General features: G+C 40.2%; 1 protein-coding gene across 1 annotated transcript in view; it reads right to left on the bottom strand.

Moving 5' to 3' along the window:
* DTHD1 (death domain containing 1) overlaps positions 1 to 22233 on the bottom strand; it is a 39354-nt gene that overhangs the window by 7512 nt on the left and 9609 nt on the right. The window contains exons 4-8 of the mRNA XM_006030847.2: positions 20084 to 20263; positions 18085 to 18329; positions 13664 to 13828; positions 9906 to 10195; positions 7617 to 7861 (exon numbers count right to left, since the gene is read on the bottom strand). Coding sequence (XP_006030909.2) covers positions 7617 to 7861; positions 9906 to 10195; positions 13664 to 13828; positions 18085 to 18329; positions 20084 to 20263 — 1125 coding nt within the window. The remainder of the gene's footprint in view (positions 1 to 7616; positions 7862 to 9905; positions 10196 to 13663; positions 13829 to 18084; positions 18330 to 20083; positions 20264 to 22233) is intronic.

Raw genomic sequence — 22233 nt, 5'->3', positions numbered from 1 at the left:
CTGCTGAACTAAAGTAAAAAACCTAGCTGCTGCTGAAGTCTGGTCTCCCTGGGTAATTTTAATTGGAGGATAAAAACCAGGAGCAGTTTGCAAACAGCAAAATTGTCCCAAGAAAGATTAGTTTGATTTTGGGAACATCAGGAGTATTAAAAAGGAAAGACCACTGTCAACACCTATGGAGTGAAGAACAATGAGTCATCAAGTCAATTGACTCATTGAGTTGTCTGAATAGTAATGCAACAACAGCTGTCCTATAGATCAGAAATCAGAGCAGTGCGCTTCTATCCCAGGCAGAAAATCGGGTTCCTGCTTAATATACACAACCCAAATTTGGGATTCTGAGTTTTGGGGAAAGGTGTGTGTCTGGCTCCGAACCCACCACTGCAAAAATACAATAGTACAGCTTTATACCTATGCAATTTTACTGAAGTCAGTAGAACTGGCTGTGATTTACACCTACATACATGAGATTAGCATATGGCCCACAGCATTCTTATTACATTGAAAAGAAAAAGTTTAGGTATCTGCAGAATTCTTGAATGTTGTAGTAAGAGACAGCAGTGCTAGTAAAGACTAGTTGAATTCGGACACAGCAACACACTAAAATAATGTGAAGTGAATGACAAAGTGTACAATTTCTCTTATTTGTTAGAAATGTATTTGTCATGTGGTTTTTAGGGTAAAAAGTATAGAAAGTTAGACAGAGGGAAATAAATTAATGCAACAGTGGAAGTTTAAAATCCAACTTAAGCAGAAGTTAACATACTATCAGTAACTTCTTTCAAGAATATTTTCACTTAATAAGGAATATGATGTGTCCAGATAGTGCCATTCATGACTACATTTCAGGAAGCCAAGAACAGGGAAATATGCAGAGTATAATGAGTTTACTTCCTTTGGGCACTTTTACATTTGCTCTGGGAGTGGCAAGGATGATGCTTTAATTAGAGTGGCTCTGAGAGCCACTGCATTTAAAGTGCAGCAGTGTCTTGCATATCAGTGTCCTTGTGCTTAAAAATGGTGGTGGGGGCATTTGAACTAAGCTCATTTGAACTTTAGCTCAAGCACCCCCACCACCATTTTTAAGTGTGGGGACGCTGATACACATGATGCAGGGGGTTGCTGGAGCACAGTATTTACCACGCTCCAGCAGACTCAATTATTCGAGTCTGCTTCAGTGCTGTAATTATAGCATTGGAACAGCCTTTCTGCTTGTGTACAGGCACCCTTTGTTACCAGTTCTCAAAACTGGTTCATCAAAACTATGGCAGCTGCTGCATTGAGAAAAGTCCTTAGTATTGACCTTCCTTATTACTGTTGGCTTCATGAGTACTAAATTTAATACACAAAAATGTTAATGAAAACAGTAAAATAGAGATGGATATTTCAGTTTCAAATATTAATTATAAAGTAATTATAATTTAACATGAAATGAAAGTGGTACTTTAATCCAAATTTCTCCAAATGTAATTTTAGAATAATTATGTACTGGTGCTAGATGTGATATCAAAATTTCTCACTGAAGTTTAAACATAGCTAAGCTTAACATCCACTAAATACCAGTAGATGTGACCCAGTATCAGATTTGCATTTGCTTTTTGTACCACATATTCTGAGAATAGAGGTGATTAGTCTTGTTAGTCTGACGTCAGGCAGAAGGTAGGCAGGGACTGGAAATTTCTTAGCTGAAGATGACTGGATGATTGTCTTCCATGATTGCCTTATCTGTGGGTCTGACGATGGCTGACAAGACCAGTCTGTTCAATGCAACTCAGAACCCTTCCTGCAAAGCTATTTTCAGTTACAGCGGGGAGCTGTCTGCACCCTTAGGTTCTAGGAGGTTCTGATTCAGAGGCTCTATCCCTAACTCCCATGCTTTATACCTAGCGATGCACTTTCCTCCAAGAATTTATCCAATCCCTTTCTGAATCTGGTTAAACTGTCATTTTCAACAAAACAATGAGTTCTACACTTTAATTACATGTTGTGTTAAAAAACAACTTCCTTTTGTTAGTTTTAAATGTACTACCCGCTCATCTAATTTTATGACCCCTAGTTCTTGTATTGTGAGAGATACTAAATAATGCATTCCTATCTAGTTCCCCTTCACCATTTAGTATTTTGTAAACCTTTATTATGTCTCCCCTCAAGTGTCTCTTTTTCTAAACTGAATAGGTCTTGTCTCTGTTGTGTTTCCTCATATGGGAGCCCCTCCATACCACTAATCATTCTTGTTGCCCTTCTCTGTATCCTTTCTAGTTCTTCTATATCCTTTTTGAGGTGTGCGGACTGAAACTAGGAACAGTGTTTAAGGTGTGGACACACCGTGGATTTATAAAGGGGCATAATGATACTGTATGCTTTGGTTTTAATTACCTTCTTAATAATTAGTAATATTTTGTTTGCCTTTTTGATGGCTGATGAGCACTAAGCTCATGTTTTTAGTAAACTACCCACAAAGACTCCTAGATCTCTTTCCTGTATAGTAAAAGCTAATACAGAAGCCCATCATAGTGTAGGTATAGTTTGGGTTATTTTTGCCCATGTGCATCACTTTAAAATTATTTATGTTGAATTTCATCTGCTAGTTAGTTGCCCATTGGCTCAATAGTGCAAGATCCTTCTATAGTTCCTTGCAGTCCCCCTTGGTCTTTACTACTTTGAATAATTTTGTGTCATCCAAATGTAAGCAATACACATATAGACTAAAAGAAGGCAGTAATCAAAACAGTTGTTTTCCAAAGCTGTCTTCTTTATAAAGACAGAAAAGAACTTGGGAGTGCATGATGAATATGAAAGAGGTTTTTTGAAGGGATCGGTGCTTATTAAAATGGCGTTTAGGCACCTCTACTATCCAATGAAAAGTAGAAGTCCTTTTGCTGAACAAAAATGTCTGAAAATATTAAAAAAAGAAAAAGAGACATCTCTTCCTAAAGAGAGCAAACTAGAGAAGAGCTCCTAAAGGACAAGTCTTTCAATGACTTTTTTCTTTTGGCAAAATATGCTGCTTTTGAACAGCTGTGGCAGTATTAGAAGTCTGTGAGCATCATGGCAGGTAGCTGCTACATTTCATTATGAAAAAAGAAATAATACAGAAATGGTTTAACATTTTCCTAAACAAAAAAATTCTAAAGTAACTTTAAATTCCTGAGTGGAATTACTTTTTTGGAATCTTTTGGGAAAATTATTTCCAAGGTTTTAACTAGCTTTACTCTGATTCTGCAGATGGCGCTACTGGGGGATACAATAAGTGAGTAGTCTTCTGTAGATGACTCTAAATTGACTCTGCCAGAGGACAGTTTTGGACATTCCAAAAACTGTCAGAAGGTAAGGTTCTTATGTCAGAAGGCTGACTAATTAATAACTGAAAATCATTCTTAACAAAACTGGATTCTTGTGAGTACATAAACTGTGGAGGGATTGAAGATTATGGAAACTGACCTTAATGGCAGTAGAATAGGGTCAAAACTGAAAACCCATGTGAAACCTATCCAAACCGTAAGGTAGTAGAAAATACAGGTAACTTTTTATTACATTATTGTAACACTTAATTACATTTTGTCTTGCTCACTGTTAATGCGAGACTGTTTCCAAAGCACTCAAACTCAGGAGAAGTTTATATCTTGAGACTAATAGTAAAAATAATAAATTGCCAGAATTTTTTTTTATTCAAACTAAATCAGAAGCCTCTGATTTAATTTGGAGAGATTCAACAATTCAGCCATAGACAGCTTTATATGTTTTTTTTACATACCTGAAGGTACCAGGCATGGGTCGTGAATGCTGAGATGGTAGGTAGATGGAGCATCCCATGGGAGCTTAGGGGGGTCCCCTGAATGTGTGGTAGTGGACCCGGAAGTGGACCAGAAGTACTTCCAGTCCACTTCTGGGTCCTCCTTGGAGTGCGCTGGGGACCCCCTGGTTCGGTGACTGGTGCCTCCTGGGTCTGGGGGGCCACCCAGGGCCCCCCCATGGCTGATCTCTGAGCTGAGAGGGTGCAGGAGGGGTCCCCCACAGAGTGTACAGGAAACCTTCCCGCACTCCCATGGGATGCTCCATCTGCCCCACCATCTCAGTGTCCATGAGCCGTGCCTGGTACTTCGAGGTACATAGAAAAAACTTATAAAACTGTGTCTATGGCTTAATTACTTATTCTCTGAATCAGAATCGACTCTTCAGATTCAGATTCAGCTGAATTGAATCAGAACAGTGATCCGAATTAGCAAAGTGAATCATTGTTCCCCGAATTGGGCCAAATCCGAATCGAATACTGTCCACTTCGCACAACCCTACTATCCAACTTATAGTAGTTTTGTATAGTCCACATTTCCTCAATTTATGAGAATGTCATGTGGGACTTCAGCAAAAGTCTTCCTGAAGTCCAGATATAACTATTTTCACCACATTCCCTTCATCTACCTAAGTAGTTACTTTGTCAAAAAAGCAGATCACATTTGTTTGGTATGATTTATTCTCAGTAAAACCATGCTAGCCACTTGCAATTATCCTTCCCTCCTCCAGATGCTTGCAAATGGATTTCTTTAAGATGTGTTCCAGTAACGTCCAATCTATTGTGGTAAGGCTAATTGGTTTATAATTCTCTGGGTCCCCCCTTTTTGGTTTTTTTGGAGAGAGACAGTATGCTGGCCCTTTTCCCATCCTTTGATACCTCATTCATCTCCCATCACTTTGTAAATATTATTGCCAGGGGCTCTGAAGTCTCCTCTGCCTGTTCCTTCAGTACCCTGGGATGAAGTTCATCAGGCCCTGCTGACCTGAATTCATTCAGACCCATCAGAAGCTCTGTTTCTTTTGTTATCTCAGCATGTCCTCTTCCTTATCCAAATAATTATTAATTATCTGCTTGCAGCTTTATTTTTCTTCTCTTTTTTATAAAGACAGGGAAAGTAGCTGTACAGCAGCTCTGCCTTCTTTGCATCTTCTGTTATGAGTTCACCCTTGGCATGTCTACATGTGCAATTAATGCACCTGAATGTTCTGTGTAGAAAATTCAGGCTCATTAAAGTAGTCCAGGTGCACATGTAGACATATGCCTGTGTTGGAAGCAAATTGCATCTGAAAGGAGCAGCTCAATCCAAGACAGCTTCCCCCCACCCTCCAGAGCTCAAGGCCAGGCCCAATCTCCCCACAGCTGCAAAGGAGCTGTCTCAACTCAAGGGCAGCTCCCTTCCCATCTCTGTGGACATTGGGGCCAGCCCCAATCTCTGTGGAACTGGAAGGGAGCTGTACCTGGAGCCAAGATTGCTCCCATGGCCCCCAATAGTTTGATTATTTTACTGAAAAGAGGCAGCCAAATCCAACTAGCAATCTTTGCCAAATGAATACCAGTCTGTATACAGGTATCCAAGTTGTAGCCGTATTGGTCTAGAGGAAAAAGCAAGTCTGTATACAACGATTTGCAGCATGGAGAAAACCCTGATTGTGATTCTGTTTTTTCTATTTATAGTCTTTCTTGTAGAGAAGCATTTTGTTATGCCTTAGAAAAATAAGCCATATACACAATTAAGCCATATTACACATCATGCAATATATAAGGTAGCTGTCTATTAATACACAAGCATTTCCCATTTAGGTCCTTTTTGTGTGGATATTTGTATTCATTGTAGAGTGTGACCCCATGAAATATCTCTCCAATGTGTTCTCATTATCAGCAACTAAAGAAAGTTTCCTTGTGAACGAAGTCTTGCACTGATCCTCTAAAGAGATGTAATACAGACTTCAGTCCATTATCACAGATGTAGTGAAAAAATGTATGACAGAGAACGTGACCATAAATTTAATGCGAGGAGTGAAGCAAGAATCAGATGTAATTACTGTAAATTGATTGCAAGTCCCAGTGGGGACATTTAAGGTCTAATATTCATTGTAATAGAATACAGAGCAATAAAAGATTTTGGAAAGTTATTAAATGCCAAAGTAAACCAGAGGCACTTGATAATTGCAGACATGGTTTATTGCAAGTACAATCTAATGCCATAAATATTATTCTTACTACGTAGTAAGATAGAATAAACCATAGCATTTGGGGAGGGGCAGTAAAGGAAACTTGGGCTGATGGACGAGGGTTATTTTTTTTAAATGCCCTCATTTATTCTCCAGAGATAAACCATTTAACTTTTGCAAGTCACTATGAGCAACAAGAAAAGCAGAGAAAGTAAAGGAGAATGTTATTATTATAAATTGTTATTTGAAGTAGGATTTGCCTGAATAAGATGGCAAAGACTATACGAAACAACATTTTATAATATGGGTGCACTTAAGTAATTCTGTTTCAAACAGTAAGCAAAAACATCAGAGAAAGAAATAAAAGGTATGGTTATAAAAGAAAAGGGATATTTTCAGCTGAGATTTTAAATAAGGTGGGAAGTCAATTCAATTATAAGAGAATTGCAGAGTCTCACATCTACAGCATGAAGTAAACTGGAGACATAACGAGAAGGAAGCAGTGTGAGAAAAGTGGCAAGAAAGAGGTGGGACACAGTATTAGAACACCAGATGAGGTAAAAGAGCATTGACTTCTATGGGCCTCTGACAGTTCACACTATCTAAGCCAGGGGTCAGCAGCATTTTTGGGCAGAGTGCCAAAAACACCCTCAACTTTGACTTGTAAGATGTTGGCATGCTAGGGGCAGTTGGCAGAGGAGCTATGAGGGGACCAATCCTTTTTGTGGTAGCACAGCCCTGGCCCATTCCCCGCTATCTGCCCTGAGGCCTGTGTGCCAAACAAAATGCTTTGCATGCCTTGCTCTGGCACCCATGTTGAGGGGTGCCTACCCCTGATCTAAGCCTTTGATTCTCAGAAACTCTTAGGCCAGCTGAAGCAAATTAGTGGAGGATTTAAAACTAACCAACACAAAGCAAACAAAAATCCCACAGAGGTCTGCAGTGAATTGGGAGGCAAAGTGAAATACTAAAACCTAAAGGTGATGCAGTTTCGGTATCAGAGATCAAATGGCAATATTTTTGTAATTTGTGACCTGGACCTTGACAAATGATTCAAGTGAATATCCAGTAGTTGGGGGAAGACATTGTAAAGAAGGTTAAAATATGCCAGAGATTTTCAGCAGAGATTAGGCACAAAGCAATAGTTACACAGGTTTATGAGGTGTGAGAGTGACTGGAGCATTCAAGTGCCAGAAAGACACTGTGTATATAGAAACCTTAGCAAACGGGTGGTCCAATCCTTCCCTGCATTCCTTTGTGGTGCTGCACCTTCTTTAACAAAAGGCTCTGTCCTAAAGTCATGATCGAATCTATATATATATTTAAAATAAATGTAAATTACTAGTCACCTGAGGTCATCCCAGGACACTTTTAGAATTTCAGTGTTCTAGATTAACTCCAATTGGAGAATTCTACATTCTGCCAACAATTTCAATTCGATGACAATCTATATTTCCTCTTCTAAACTAAAAGTTATGTTTCACTACTGAAAAGCTATCTTGTTCTATCTTTCATTTTTGGGGTGGTGAATCTTGGGTGTGGATATAATTTGAAAAGCACACAAGGATTCTTCTGGATAAAGGATATGTCAAGTTCATTAGAATGTGACTCCAAGACAAAGGCTTCAAATTGCAAGATAGTATGAAACTTACCTTGGGTAAAGTTAAGGCTAACTTGCATAACTGTGACTGTTGCAGGTCATCATCATGAAGGAGGGGTTCTTCCCAGTTCTTGGCTATTTTTTCTCTGGCCATTTTATAAAATACTGCAGTTCCCTTGTAATGGGGTGAGCTGTGATTACCAAATTCATCCACCTCTTTTATTTGCAGCTCAAGCCTTGGTTTTCTTTGTGCATGAAAAATAAGCTTGTAGGCTTTTCCAAAATCATTCCCATTATCTGTATTTGACAAAAAGAGGCAATTCCTATACTCAGTCAGATTTTATGGTACATAAGCATATCAAGATCTCTGGGGCGCAAGACAGATCAGTAGGACTAATTCCACAAATAAAATTATTGTTTTAATGATTGATCCTTAAATATGCAACATAGAGTAATAGAGACAATTTCCTGAGCACCTATATTGACTATTAAGTTATCTTAAAGCTAACTTCCTCATCTCCTAAATGTGTCTCTGGAGATGATAAAATATATACTAGTAGAAGACAAGGTATATGAAAGGCTCTATTTAGTTAAATGTTACTCAGCAAGTGTTTGATCACACAACTTTATCTTTTATTAAAGTGACTATAGCAAGGGAGCACAGTTACAGATGCGTCTTGCATTTTCTATCTTCTATCTTCTATTTTAGATGATTAATACTCAGGAGGTGCGTTCACACATGAGCATTTACTGTGCAGTAACCAAAATTACTGCATAGTATGGGTGCACAACCACATGTGTATGTCAGTACTGCGCAGTAAATATGGTGACATATACTGACCTGAGCATAAGTTCGATACCTGCTGCATCATGCAGGTATCAAGTTTACTCCCCATTAGTTCCTGCACAGTAATGCATGTGTAGACACCTTACTGTGTCACACTGTGTGACTAACTAACTTTAGTTAGTCCCAAGTCAGTCCACACACAGCGTTAATGCACTTTAATGCCTGCACGTGTAGACACCAGTTTATTCCTGCTTTCTGTGCAGTAGTTTAGTACACAGTAAATTTAAGCCAGTGAAAATGCACATGTAGACATGCCCAAGTGCCACTACTCTTATATGCTGTATAACTATGCAATATATCTCAGAAGCTGTAGGCTACTGTTTTGTAGATTTATTCTTGACTTAAGACAGGTTTTCCCTTAGGAGAGGTTATATAACATGTGGAATAGGATTGTCCAAATGGCAGCCTATGAGTTACATGTAGCCATCAAGGGATTAAGTAGTGGCCGCCCAGGTCCTGCCTAGCTGTTGCTCCCCTCACTGCTCCAACTGAAAAATCAGCCTGAGTCTCTGGGTTCCCCTCCAGCTCCTTCTGCTGCCACTTCTTGCCTCCACCACAGCAGATGAAACAGAACAGTGAAGTACACAAGAAGCTTAGGGTTAGTCTAGGGCTGTGCAGGGAGTGGGGTGGGAGAAAGGGTTTGGGGCATGCACTGCAGGGTTGGGGGTTGCCCAGTACAGTGGTGGCAGAGGGTCTGCATTGTACAGCAGAGGGGTGGGGACAGCATCCATGTGGCACATAGCCTGGTGGTCTGTGCCTTGTCTGGTATGATCCACATGGTGACCGTCCTCTGCTGGTATAACCCAGGTGAGCTCCCCTGGGGCTCAGAAGTTGGAAAGCCTTGGTGTAAAATGTGACTTCTAATGGTGGCTAATTACATACAAATTACAAATTAATGCTAATACCTGGAAGAGAAAACTATAAATATTTTGGCTAGAATGCTCCAAAGTGCTCTCTACCTCCCATTGAACAAAATGGTTTGTCCCACAAAAGTTAATGTCAGTAATTACCCCATCTCAGAGTGCTTGTGAAAAATTATTTAGCAATAGATTGATCATAGTTTACAGAGCATCTGACCTTAATATGCCTTCAATTCTACAGATTTACACTGGAATAAATGACAGCAGAATATGTTACTTTCAATTTTAAATACTTTAAACCCCATTGAGGTGTATTTAAAAGGTCTATGACACGGGGCTAACAGAGAAAGGGAGGAAAAGATTGTGGGTGAAATCCTGGTCCTTGTGTGGTTGAAGATAAGATACCAACCTACTTTAAAGGATGAGGATTTTGCGCAATAAACTTTTCTTCAGTAAGGCACGTATCTTTAGTTAACAATATATAAAGAATTCATCTTTAAAAAGTGTACTAAAATAAAGAGCATTTTATTTCAGAATAATTTTTGATCAGGTGGAGAGACAACAAAAAACAGAGTTTCTGAATAATTCAGGTGACTGATAGGGTGTATTCATAGACAAGAAATCACTGTTATACCTGAGGCAAATATGTTGCCAGTAAATCTAAAATGAATCTGGTCTCCTTCTCTCAGTTGAAACTGCTGAGTTGGTTCTGGAGGGCCAAAGTATCCTTCCTGACGGAGGCGTTGAAGATCCCAGTTCAATTCTTTGGAAGGAACAAGTAAAACAACTATTCTATAAGGGTTTTCTTTCTTCCGATAAAGTACAACGTTAGCCATGGTGCTGCGAACGGCTTCATCCAGAGCCTTAATAAATAGGACTAGATGTTTATTGTCCACGAGAAATGAGAGGCGAATAACAATAAAGCTGCATTAGGAAAAGAAGAAAACATGTAGTGCCTGACATTTAAACAGTTCTTTATTGGATGTTAAATCATCTTATCTACTATTGACAGGTTATCAAGCAATATAATATAGCCATTCTGATTGACTGATAGCCATTCTATTGAGCTTCACTTCTGAAAGAAGGATATTAAAATCTGATTTGTTTCCTGAAGTATGAACCCAGAACAGAATTCTAGGTTTTCAAGACTTATTCAAGAATGTTTATGAAGTATTCCTTTGTTATTCTCAATCTTTGTCCAGCTACAAACAATGAATAACATTTTCAAAGCTGATTTTGGAGCCTAGAAACTACATCTGAATGACTGCCAGGGACTACCACCAGAAATAAAGACCGGTTCAATCTCTCCCACTCCATAGACCCAAGCCAAGCAACGCTAGTTAGAGTAAATGATTTACAGTAGAGTAGGGATGGTCAGTCCATATGCCACAGGTGGCCTGGGCAGTTTCTGTGTGTAGCATAGTGGTAGGTAGGGCAGGAAACGGAAAACACAGTGACATATAGGGTGGGTAGCACAGGGCAGGGAGCAGAAAACAGAGCAGTAGATCAGGCAGGACAAGATAATTGGAGTGGCAGTATAGGTGGTGGGGGCATGCAGGGCTTAATTTGTGACATGCTTGCCAAAATGGTTGGGGCCCAACTGGCTTGCTTAGAGGAGTCTTAAAGATTTGTCTCGGAGCTTCTCTCCAGCTCTGTCTTTCAGGAAAGCCTGACAGTAGCACTGAGACACATTCAGAACGCCTTTCAGCTGTCTGATCTCCCTAACTGCTCAACTTTGTTTCTGTGAAGTGCAAGTGAGAGGGCAGAACTTGCACTTCACAGAAAGTGAAGTGGCAGTCCTGAGACCTACTGAGACAGGTATCCACTATCAGACAGGTGATATTATTGAACTAAAAGAAGACAAAAGAGCTAATATTCTTGACTTAAGGCTACTTCAAGTATGGTAATTTGTATGTCATTTCATTTGTTATTGAGTCTCGTTAATCAGCTCATGGTTACTTATATAAAATACTGACTAGGATGAGGGAGTAACTGGTTTTAAGAGAAGAGGCATTAATGTCAGTAAGATGTTATAGAAAAGGTGACTTGTGTATAGGGCAAATATATATCTACATTTTAAAATATATTAATTCTTTAATGGATCAAAATGGATTTATTTATTAAATATAGTATATACTTGATATAGGATAACTGCAAAGTAAGTCCTAATTCATACCTTTCAAAATAGATATTAAAAACTGTATAAAGATGTTGAATAAATACCATGATGCATGTTATAGCTTCATTTTATAATTCTGAGATACAATTAAACAGAAACTGCTTGATTATGTATATATTGTATCTTATTGCTGCAATATTTTCAATTTACTTCATCAAGAATCTATGTTATTTTCATATACTTCCCTGGTATGGCTAAAAATCTTTCCATTCATTGAGCTATTAAGGCATAAGGCTGGGCAGCGTAGCACCTGAGGGTGCCTATACACTGCACTGCAGCAGACTCGATTAATCAAGTCTGCCGGAGTGTGGCAGTTACCACATTCCAGTGCCCTTCTATATCTTGTGTATCAGTTTCCCCACACTTAAAAATGGTGACTGGGGCACCTGAACTAAATCTCAATGAATGCTTTATTTCAAGTGCCCCCACCAACATTTTGAAGTATGGGGATGTGGGTACACGAGATGCACTGGTGCTTTAATTAGACAGGCTCTTGGAGCTGCTCTAATTAAAGTGCTGCCCCCGCCACCATCCCTGGAGCACAGGTACAAGTGCCCTTAGAGAATAAATTGTTCAGAAAAGTATAAGTCTTCATAGGCAGTAACTACCTCAGTCAGATGCTGTCTAGATCAATGAGCTATTTACCATATTTACCTAAATCCAAGATAACTTTGGGCAAAGATGACCCCCACAATAATTAGATTCTATACATGGAAAGTTATAGTTTTCCATGTACAGAATCTAATTATTGGAATGTCATCTTAAATTCATCTTGCCATTGCAGGAAAAGCAGTGGCAGAGGTTGAGGGGCCAGACTCCTGTCTCTTGCCCTTTCTGTCTGTCCCTTTTCCCCTGTTCCCTCATGCCTGTGCCTGCCCCTCCTGCCACTTGTTCCCCCATTGCCTGCTTCCCTGCCACTTGCCCTCCTGCCATGTTGTTCCCCTTTTGTTGCCTCTGTTCCTGCCCCCCATGCTTGTGCTTGGTCCCTCAATGCTTGCCCTCTGCTCCACATTGCCTGCCCCCTGCCACATGTCCACTGGTGCCTGCCCCCATGTCTGTGCCTTTCCCTGTCCTTGCTTCTCCTGATCCCTTACCTTTTGCCCCTCTGTGCCCTTGTCTCAACCCTCTGACTATTCCCCCTGTGACTGCCCCCTGGACTCCGTGCCCCTCTCCACTTCCTGGACCGCTCTGCTACTTATCTTCTGCAACAGCTCTGCTCTGGCTCAAGCACAATCAGCAATGGTGGCCCTGGCCCTGCCCAACCAGGAAGAAGCTGGGTCAGTGCCAGACAGGCCAAACCCAGAGCAGAAGATAAGCAGTGGGGGAAGCAGACTGGAGGAGTGGGATGGCAGGCACCACAATGTCCCCTGCACTTACCCCAAGCCACACATGCAGGTCTCCTCTGAACTCTTCCTTCCCCATTGTGCTATGTTCTTCCAAGCGCTCCCTAACCCCTACCTCCTCCACCCCTACTGCCTGATTTTCCCCATGCTGCCCTGGCTGCATGCCTTTTTGTCACACTGCACAAGCCACCCCAGCTCAAGACAGGGAGTGGCTTGGCCCCAGGCTGGAGGTGAACCATTGCCTGTCTCAGACTGGTATTCAAATCTAAGACAAGTGCTGTTTCCACCAGAGCTGATAGGGGGTGCAGTCATTTTAGATGTGCATAAATTAATCATTTAGGTGAATCTAATGATAAGGCACCTAAGATGAGCCTCTCAAAGAATATACTCATATATAAATCATTATATTTATTTAGTTCTAGATTGTTAGATCTTCTAGGCAAGAGGGAACATACTCCTTTGGCAAGAATCTTCACAAAAACAAAATTTTAAATGAATATTGAGCTCCCTCTATACGTTCAGGTAAAGGTGCAATGGAATCTAATGCATAATCCACACAATCAAACTTCCTGCCATGCCACACGTGCATGGCATAAGGCGTGATTGTGGGATCATGCATTAGATCCCTTTGCACCTTACTGCTGGTGCAGGTGAGGCCCAGAGGTATTACACTGGGCATGGCTCCCAGACACATGGGAGATATGTTTATCACTTAAGTAGCCAATCTAAGAAAGTTTTCAGTTACTTGTAAACTGGGAAATGTAAAATAGAGGGTACATTTTTTTGTGAATGATTTCTTACCTCTGTTGATCTGTATGCTGGGATGTGAAACTTTTACTACATAATTTTATTCAGTTATTTATACATTACCTTTCTAAATGTTCATCTAGTTCAAATGATACAAGCCCATTCCTTGTATTCTGCACAATAACATCATCAAGCACAACCCATTCCTCCTCTTTGCTTTTGTAACCTAGTAATTTCAGGGATTCGGTAAGTTTCTCTCCGTGGTTTCTCCCAGAGGCACTCATTGCCCTAAATGATCACATGAAATGAAAAAGACATTACAAAAGTTACATTACAAAAGTAAGGCCTTTGGAACAGTATGCTGGTCATCTTAGATTTCTTGTTTCCTCCTGAAAAAAACTGCATCTGGAATATATAATTCTAATCTTGAAAATAACATTGATGATGCTTTTTTACCTAATCAGTTTGTGCATATTTTCTGACTCTCAAAAATTCTGTCCAAGTGATCCTAGTTATATTATAGAATAATAACATTCAAATCTAAAGTTATAGTTAGTTTTTCACAAGTACATTCTGCTTCTTACCAATTTACCAAACTGAGAAGAAGGATTCAGCCCTGGGGCAAAAACTGATGTCTGATATTAGAAGTAGAACTAACCCTCTGAAAAAAAACTGATACATGTATAAGGGTACACTTATTTTGTCAACCAAGATATTATGTATTAATGGGAGAGTTTACAATAACTGGAGAAGTTACCAACAGTATTACACTAGAATGTTAGTGCCAAAGAAACCCAGCAGCTAGGACAAGTAGTTTATTTATTTATGTTTTCCCTCCTGATCAGAGACCTCAGCATATGCATAGGGAAAAAGCCCACACACATTTCTTAATAGGGAAATCCTTGTGATGCCATGGAACTGACTCAAACTTGCAGGGACTGAAAGAAGTATGTTTCATATTAAGAAATCTTTTCAGATATTTAAATATATCAAAAAAGTTTGCAGCCAATTTCTATAGATTTTCAATAGAAATGTTGCCAAACTGCAGGCTCTTCCTGGACACACTTTGAATTGAACTTAATATAGCTTCAAGTACTTCTGGAGGTGAATTCATGCTTTAGGCTGAAATCTTTTGTAAGTACGGGCAGATGACATTCAAGCATTTCTAAACAATCCAATATCCCTTATGCATGTTTCAGTTGTCAACCTCCCATAAGCAGTGAGGCCCAAATCTTTCAAATGACAGGGTGATAAGGTTCAATGCCTGCAACAGATTGGAATGAAACTAAATTTCTTCAAAAAAGATGATTTAATATTTCTAAACCTGAGAACATTCTTATTATTTGCATAGTTCCCCCACCATCACTTTTTTTTTTTTTTTTGGAAAAAAAACTATGCAAAGAAGCTGACTGTGATAATAAGTGAAAAACAGAAGACAGCAACTGACCAAAAAATTCTTGATCATAATGTAGACTAGTACTTTAAGTTGCTTGACATATTTCTGTGAGCTTTTAAAGAGTGTATGGAAAATAAATAAAAATGTATGACAACTCCTTCTCAATCACATTTTATGTCCCATTATGCACTTGACCTTGTGTATGTGAATAACTAAAAGAAGATTAATTATAACATATATAACACATATAACAAATTGGCTCTCTCAGATATGCCACTGAATGAATGATCTAATATGGCCAGTACAGCAGTTAATGATAGTAAATGTGTTAAGTATTCCTGAAAAAAAAAAAATGTTTATTAATTTGAAACAACAAAAGTCATGTCATATTCACCAGATCACAAAAAAAATCATAATTTGAAAAATGATTGTCTGTTGTAAGTAATTCTCTTTCTGTACACTGCTCAAGTTTTGCATTTTTAATTAAATTGTCCCTGACTTTCTTTTTCTATTTTCAACAAATGCAACAAGTTGAAATGCCAAAAACCAGCATGTGTGAGTGACTGGTGCCTACCGGGGGGGGGGGGGGGGGGGGGCCCCCCCGAAGAAGCCACTGACAGTCAGAGGGGGCAAGAGCCCTGCTGACAGCATCGGTGTTAGCCATCCGGGGGGCTGTCAGATGGGCATGTGCACCCCCTACCAGTTGCCTATGCCAGCATGCAAATAGCCTGGTGAAACTGAATTCAGTAGGCAGCAAATGCTTTTGTCCTATGAGAAAAATATGCCAATACCCAAAAGAAATCAATAACCATTATGTGATTAAGTGAAATCTACTATAGTAACTCCCTTTATCACCTAACCCAGTGATTTGCAGAAACTTGTATGTATTGCAGCATGTTAAGACTATTTCAAAATATCAGTTTGATTGGCTGTACTGATTCTTTGAGGCTTGTTGGAGGAACACTTCTGAGCTGACTGCACCTTGCCCCAAGAAATCTTACTATCCTGGTTTTCACTTCAGGGTTTTACTCAGCCAACAAAGCCATCCAGTGGATTTGTTTGGCAGGCCAGCCTTCTTAACCTTCCAGTTAAAAACTAGTTAGGCACTGTGACCAAGATTCCCCATAGTGACTAATGATGTCTCAACTTTTGGCATGCTCACCTTAAAACACTTTAATGGAGCCTTATTTCCAAAAGTGCTATTTACTAGGGGTGTGTGAAGCGGGCCCTATTTGATTTGGATTTGGATTCGGCCTGAATCGGGGACAGTGACTTTGTTGATTCGGATCTCTGTCTGTGATTCAATTCAACTGAATCCGAATCTGAAGATTCGATGTTGATTTGGAGAATCAGCGATTCAGACATGGACACAGCTTTAGAAGTTTTTCTACATACCTTGAGGTAGCAGGTGCAGCTCATGACCGCTGCAATGCTGGGGCGAATGGAGTGTCCCACAGGAGAGCAGGGGGACCCTCCACATGTTCGGCAGTGAACCCAGAAGTGGACCAGAAATACTTCCAGTCCACTTCCAGGTCTGCCGGGGAGCACACTGGGCCCCCCCACACACACACGACCCCTCTGCTCAGCAATTGGTCACAGGGGGTTCCCGGGTGCCCCTCCCAGACCCAGGAGGCACCAGTTGCTGAGCTGCGGGGGGTGGAGAGGGGGCGGAAGTGTGCTTCCTGGCAGACCCAGAAGTGGACTGGAAGTGCTTCTGGTCTTCTTCCGGGTCTGCTGCTGAGCACACTGGGGAGTCCCCCATGCTTCTGTGGGACACTCCATGCGCCCCAGCATCACAGCACACACAAACCCCTGCTCCCTAGAGGTAAGTAGAAAAAAGATTTAAAGCTGCGTCTATGTCCAAATCTTGAATCTTGCTGAATCTCTCCAAATCGATTCAGAGGGTTCTGATTCAATTAAGAGAGATTAAAGGGTTCTCTGATTCGGTTTGGATTTGGAGATTCAGCCACTGAGTCAGGCTGAATCTCCCCCAAATCAAAACGGGGACTGAAGCTTCACACAGCCCTACTATTTACCCACCCACTGAAAATATTCCCCTCTTAAGGTATCTCAAGTTGGGGACCATACAGTTAAAGCATCCAGAACTATTGGGCATGTATACTCATGCTCTGGGGGTAGGGACGGGGTGTGATTTAATTAGAGTGGCTTTAAAAGCCACTCTAATTAAAGTGCCCACAGCATCTCATGTATTCAGTGCCCCACATTTCAAAATAGTGGCGGGGTGCTTAAAGTTAAAGTGCCCTCACCACCATTTTGATGTGTGGGGCACTGAATACATGAGATGTGGAGGCTGCTGGAGCACACTAATTAGCATGCTCCAGCGGACTCAACTAATTAATTAATTAATTGAGTCTGCTTCAATCCACTGTAATTACAGCACATTGGAGCAGTGTTCTTGCATGTCTATAGGCACTCATTGTGTTTTGGAAGTCTTCACCCATGTAGTGTTCTGTCTTAGAGTACAGTCAGTCCTAGGAGTTCAGAGACCAAGCTGGCTACCTGTACATTCATAGGCATTCTGGTCGAGGTCTCTAAAAATAATCATCTTCCTGAGCTTTAGATAAGTTGTGTTTCTTTTTATAATTGCTGCTATTTTAAAACCATGGAGCATTGAGTTGGAAACAGTAAGATCCAGATCCAAGGTGAGTAATTATGTTTGGTTTGGTCTGTTAAGAATTTTCCCCATAACAGTGAGAATGATATATAAAGATGACTGCAACTAAACACTAAGAAGCAGCTTTGTTTAACTGTATTCACACTGAGTAATTTATATTCTATTTATGTGGTAGGTGAATAAAGTTGGAAAAATCTGGTTTTAAGGAGAAATTAAATAGCTGGGTACTTTGTTTTCAATAATGTCTTATTTTTATTTCTGTATTTAGTTAAAGACATTGGTGTCTAGCTGGTGTAAATCGGTAGATTCATGGAAGTCAGTGGTGCTATGTTGATTTACATCTCATGAAAATATGGCCCATTATATTTCTGAACATGACCTCTTTAAGCCATATTTAAGTGAAGAATGTATTTGAATACAAAATGTCAGAACCTTGTATGTGTCAGAACCTTGTGCAGTTAATTTTCTTTCTTCCTCTTTCTGGATTCATAGATATAAAAACATCTTACTCACCGAAGATGATAGGCAGTTGCAGTCCTGGTTACTGTAGAACTAGTGGCTCTTCCATGATCTATCTCATCACCCTGTCTCTTTTTCTCTGGATTTGGAGGACACGGTAGAATAATAGTGACTGATTTATTAAATGGCTGGAATGAAGGATGCTGGATATGAACCAAAGGGCTAGTAGACACTACTGAATGATACATGTCATATTTTGTTTTTAATATGGAAACCAGTGATGGCTCAATTGGTTGGACCTAAGGTTAATAAGTAAGAGTACAGTTACTTTACAAATAAATAACATGAGATTTAAAACATTCTTAATTTTTTTTTTTTATTTAATGTAACATTTGGAACTGGAAAAAATATGCCTTTCACAAAATCTCTTATTATTAATTCAGCACTTACATATATTTCTTTGTTGTTAACTCTCTTGTGGTGAGCCCTAAGATTATTCCTTTCTTAGTTTGTGCACAACCAGCATCTTTAAACTGGTTCACAAGAAAACAGTTCACAAGAAAAGAAAACAAAACAAACAAAGATGGTATTTTTAATGAAACACTTACGAGTTTGCTTCCTGTTTTAAACTATAGAGCTCGTATTTTAAAAAGATTTCCTATTCTATCTTGTTTAGTTGTTCATAAGATTCCTTTTTCTTGTCTATCTTTTATTTGCCATAAATTTTACCTTTTTATTAATACAGTCCAATGCATGATGTAACTTATATACATTTTTATATATATACATGTTGTAGTTGGACCAAATCTTGAGGTATCCCCAGTCCAGGACATACAGGAAGCCAAATCCTCCTTTGTATTGCCTGACTGGCACAAGCCAAGTAAAACAGAATAAATCACTGGCCCCCCAAAAATGGTAATCTAAGTAGATGTTTTGTTTTTGTTAGAAACATCCTTGTTTCCTAGCATATAGCAACCATAACAGTAGCTAATATTTCCTTAAATTTCCTTGTTCTTATATGTGAAACAAATACACATGCAACATTTGAGGAGGCAGAATTTCTAAGGGGGGACTTCGTAAATGTCTCTTAAATAGTGTAATGGGACCCCTATCCCCTGTTGCTGCAGAGGGTGCAGGATACAAAGAAAAGCTGCAGGCAAGGAGGCAGGTTGCAGACCTGTAAGTTTGCTAATTGGCGATAAGGAGCTCCTGTGCCCTGTTAGGAAAGGGGAGAACAGGTAACGAGAAGAAGCAGACCCTAGGTGTTATGTTAGTTTGTCTTCTGGACTGAGAAATCAATCTGCGCAAATCATAGTAAGAAGAGGATCTCCCTGAGGAGAAACTTCAGGCCCAACAGAACTGTGCATGGGCAGAGATTGCAGGTCAGATAGAGAGAGAGCTGAGTGTGAGGGCATAGAACCTAACTTGAGTTCAAAGTGATAAAATTTGGATCAGACCAGGGTGGCCCAATGATAAGCAGAGCACAGTGAGGCATCTAAGGTACCACTCCAGTAATATGAGGGCTGCCGCAAATGTACATTAATTATCATCAAGCTGTGGCAGGAGAAGACCATATGATATTCTGGTGAGCCAGAGGGCAAAATAGGGGGGATTGTTGCCAGAGAGCACCATCACTGTCTTTGGTGGAGGAGCCCATTACAGTATACAGCAGAGAAAGCTTTCAGATATCTATGGACATTATATCTGTCACTGAACTGCATTACAGGCTGTAACTCACACATGTCCCCCATGCAGGAATTTGTGGCTCCTGGATCCATAAAATCATGGACCTCCTGTCCATGATTTTATGGACAGGAGGTGCCTCTGCTCTTCCCTGTTGGCTTGTATGGGGTCATGTAAAATTAACTGTTAGGGACAGAGTATGATGAGTTGCTTTGCAAGTCTACTCTATACACATGCACTTTCCTATGTAGTGGAACAAAAATAATAATGCTTACTAGAGGTCTTCAACAAAATAATAGCTATAGTTCATATTTATTTTTGGAACTATTATGCAGATATATGGAGGAAAATCTGTATATTACAAGTTTACCTTTAACTGCATGGAAGCTGGAGAACTGAACGTTTCAGGAGGGTAGTATAAAGATACCCTGGAATCCATGCTTAACTTTTGTGAAACTCCTTCCTTTGGAACAGTGAAAATTTCTGTCTTCAAGCATGATAACACAGAAAAAATACCCAGCTGGTAAATGTTCACCTCTGCAAAATTTCCCTTTATAGAAAGAAAAAAAAATATGTATCTGTTATTAATGTAGTATCTTTTCCTTGTGGTATGCATTAACTAAATTCTGAGATCTGTGATGAAAATATCAACAAGAACAACAAAGAGGAACATGAGAAGGAGGAGGAGGAAGAAGAAGAAAGAAGAAGAAAATAATACTGTCACCATTCTGAGGGTCTGTTTCCTTACTGTGGGTGCATCTGCATGAGCAATTAATGCACCCTGATAATCTCTGGTGCAGGTTGCGCTGGAGACAGCTGCTCCTGGGTTCAGCATCTGCACATGTGCCTGGGACCTCAGAAGTCTGAACCAAGATGGAGCAGCCCCAGATTGGCAGAGAGCCTGGTGGGTCATTCCCAGACTCCGAGTGGTGGTGGTAGGCAGTGTCGGGGCTGGCTGGGGCACAAGAGTGCTGCCATACAGGGCTAGGCAACAGGCAAAGGAGCAGCAGGATAAGATTAACAGCAGTGGAGCTGTTATCCGTTACCTTGCTGATGCCACCTGGGATGCAAGTTTCCAAACACTTTTTCAACTCCACTTTGGCACTTGTTTATGCTCCTGCTATGAACTGTGATCAGTATGGGGCTGGAGTATGCGCACTAAATTAGAGGATTCCAACCTTAGCAGCATAATGAAGACCATTACTGGATGCCTTATGCCAACCCCATTTGACTGCCTACCAGTCCTCTCAGGCATTCCTTCCCTTTCCCACTCCCTCTGCCCCACCCCCCCACACACATCCAGAGACAAGCTGCTACCCTGGCCCTAGGCCTCAAATCCCAAGATCCAGACCATTCTTTGCATTCCAAACTAGTAGCTACAAGCCAGAAAACCAACTACTTCCTGAGGTCTTGGAACACATTCTCTACTCAGGCCAATAAGCTCATTGAATATGCAAACAGCATGTCACCTATAGTGTGAACCTCCCATCAGTGGATCAGGAAATATGCTGCACAAGAACTGCAGCTAAAGAACTTCATCCCCAACACCATCTTCCACCATCTTAACTGTCTCAATACCAGCCTTGGAAGGTGTAAGGTGAGCATGCATTCTTGGGACCTCCCCAACAATTCTGGCTGCAGCTGTGGTGCTCAAGCTCAGATGGCTGACCACATCATCTAAAAATGCCCTTAAAGGTTCTCCTTCAGGTGCCCAAGGTCATATTGATATTGACTATTCTACCTGTTGCTGACTTTGTGGCCCTCATGTGGAGACAATCACCCCGTCATGATCTACCCGTACATTTGAGCGCATGTAATTACTCCACCATAGGATAGTACTCTCCCTGACAGTATCTTGTGGCAGAATTAATTCATTTACTGTGCCATAATACTGTGCATGTGTAGACTGTGATGCTTTACTGCAGAGCTAATCAATCAACTCCACAGTAAAGTGCACATGTAGATGCACCCTGCATTACTACAGTTGTCATGTTAATTCATTGAACCCAATGGAGTTGCAGTATAAAATTGGATTTAGCATACTGTTGAATCAGACCCAGTGTGATTAATTTCACACTATGCAAATTGTAGCACAGTGACTTTTGTAGATGTGGTGAATGCAGTCAACATGAATGCTGATATAATTATGCTACTCCTCTTTGGGATAAATAAAAACAGTGTTCTTTTCCCCACTTTATTATTTACAAAAGAATTGTCATCCAGTGCTTGCATTTTAAAAAAAAAATCTTTCCTGTCATCAGTGTTCTGGGGTAAAGTATTTCTCTATTTAATATTTACAAAAACAGATGTTGTTTAATTCAGCGAGTTTGGGGAACCTGTGAGAACAGACTTTCAATTTCATCTAGAAAAAAAATGAGATAGATCCTCCAATGAAATAAATTATGCTCTAATATACCTGATAGGCATTGAAAAGCACAGGTGACTTTATGCCTTCCTAGCTTTGGAATTATTATGGGAGGGGACATACCTAAAATTCATGATCACCTTAGAAAATTCATA

Source organism: Alligator sinensis, unplaced genomic scaffold, assembly GCF_000455745.1.
Source record: "Alligator sinensis unplaced genomic scaffold, ASM45574v1 scaffold1122_1, whole genome shotgun sequence".
Lineage (NCBI taxonomy): Eukaryota > Metazoa > Chordata > Crocodylia > Alligatoridae > Alligator > Alligator sinensis.
The sequence above is the reverse complement of the archived record's forward strand: the minus strand, read 5'-3'. Positions and strand labels throughout refer to the sequence as shown.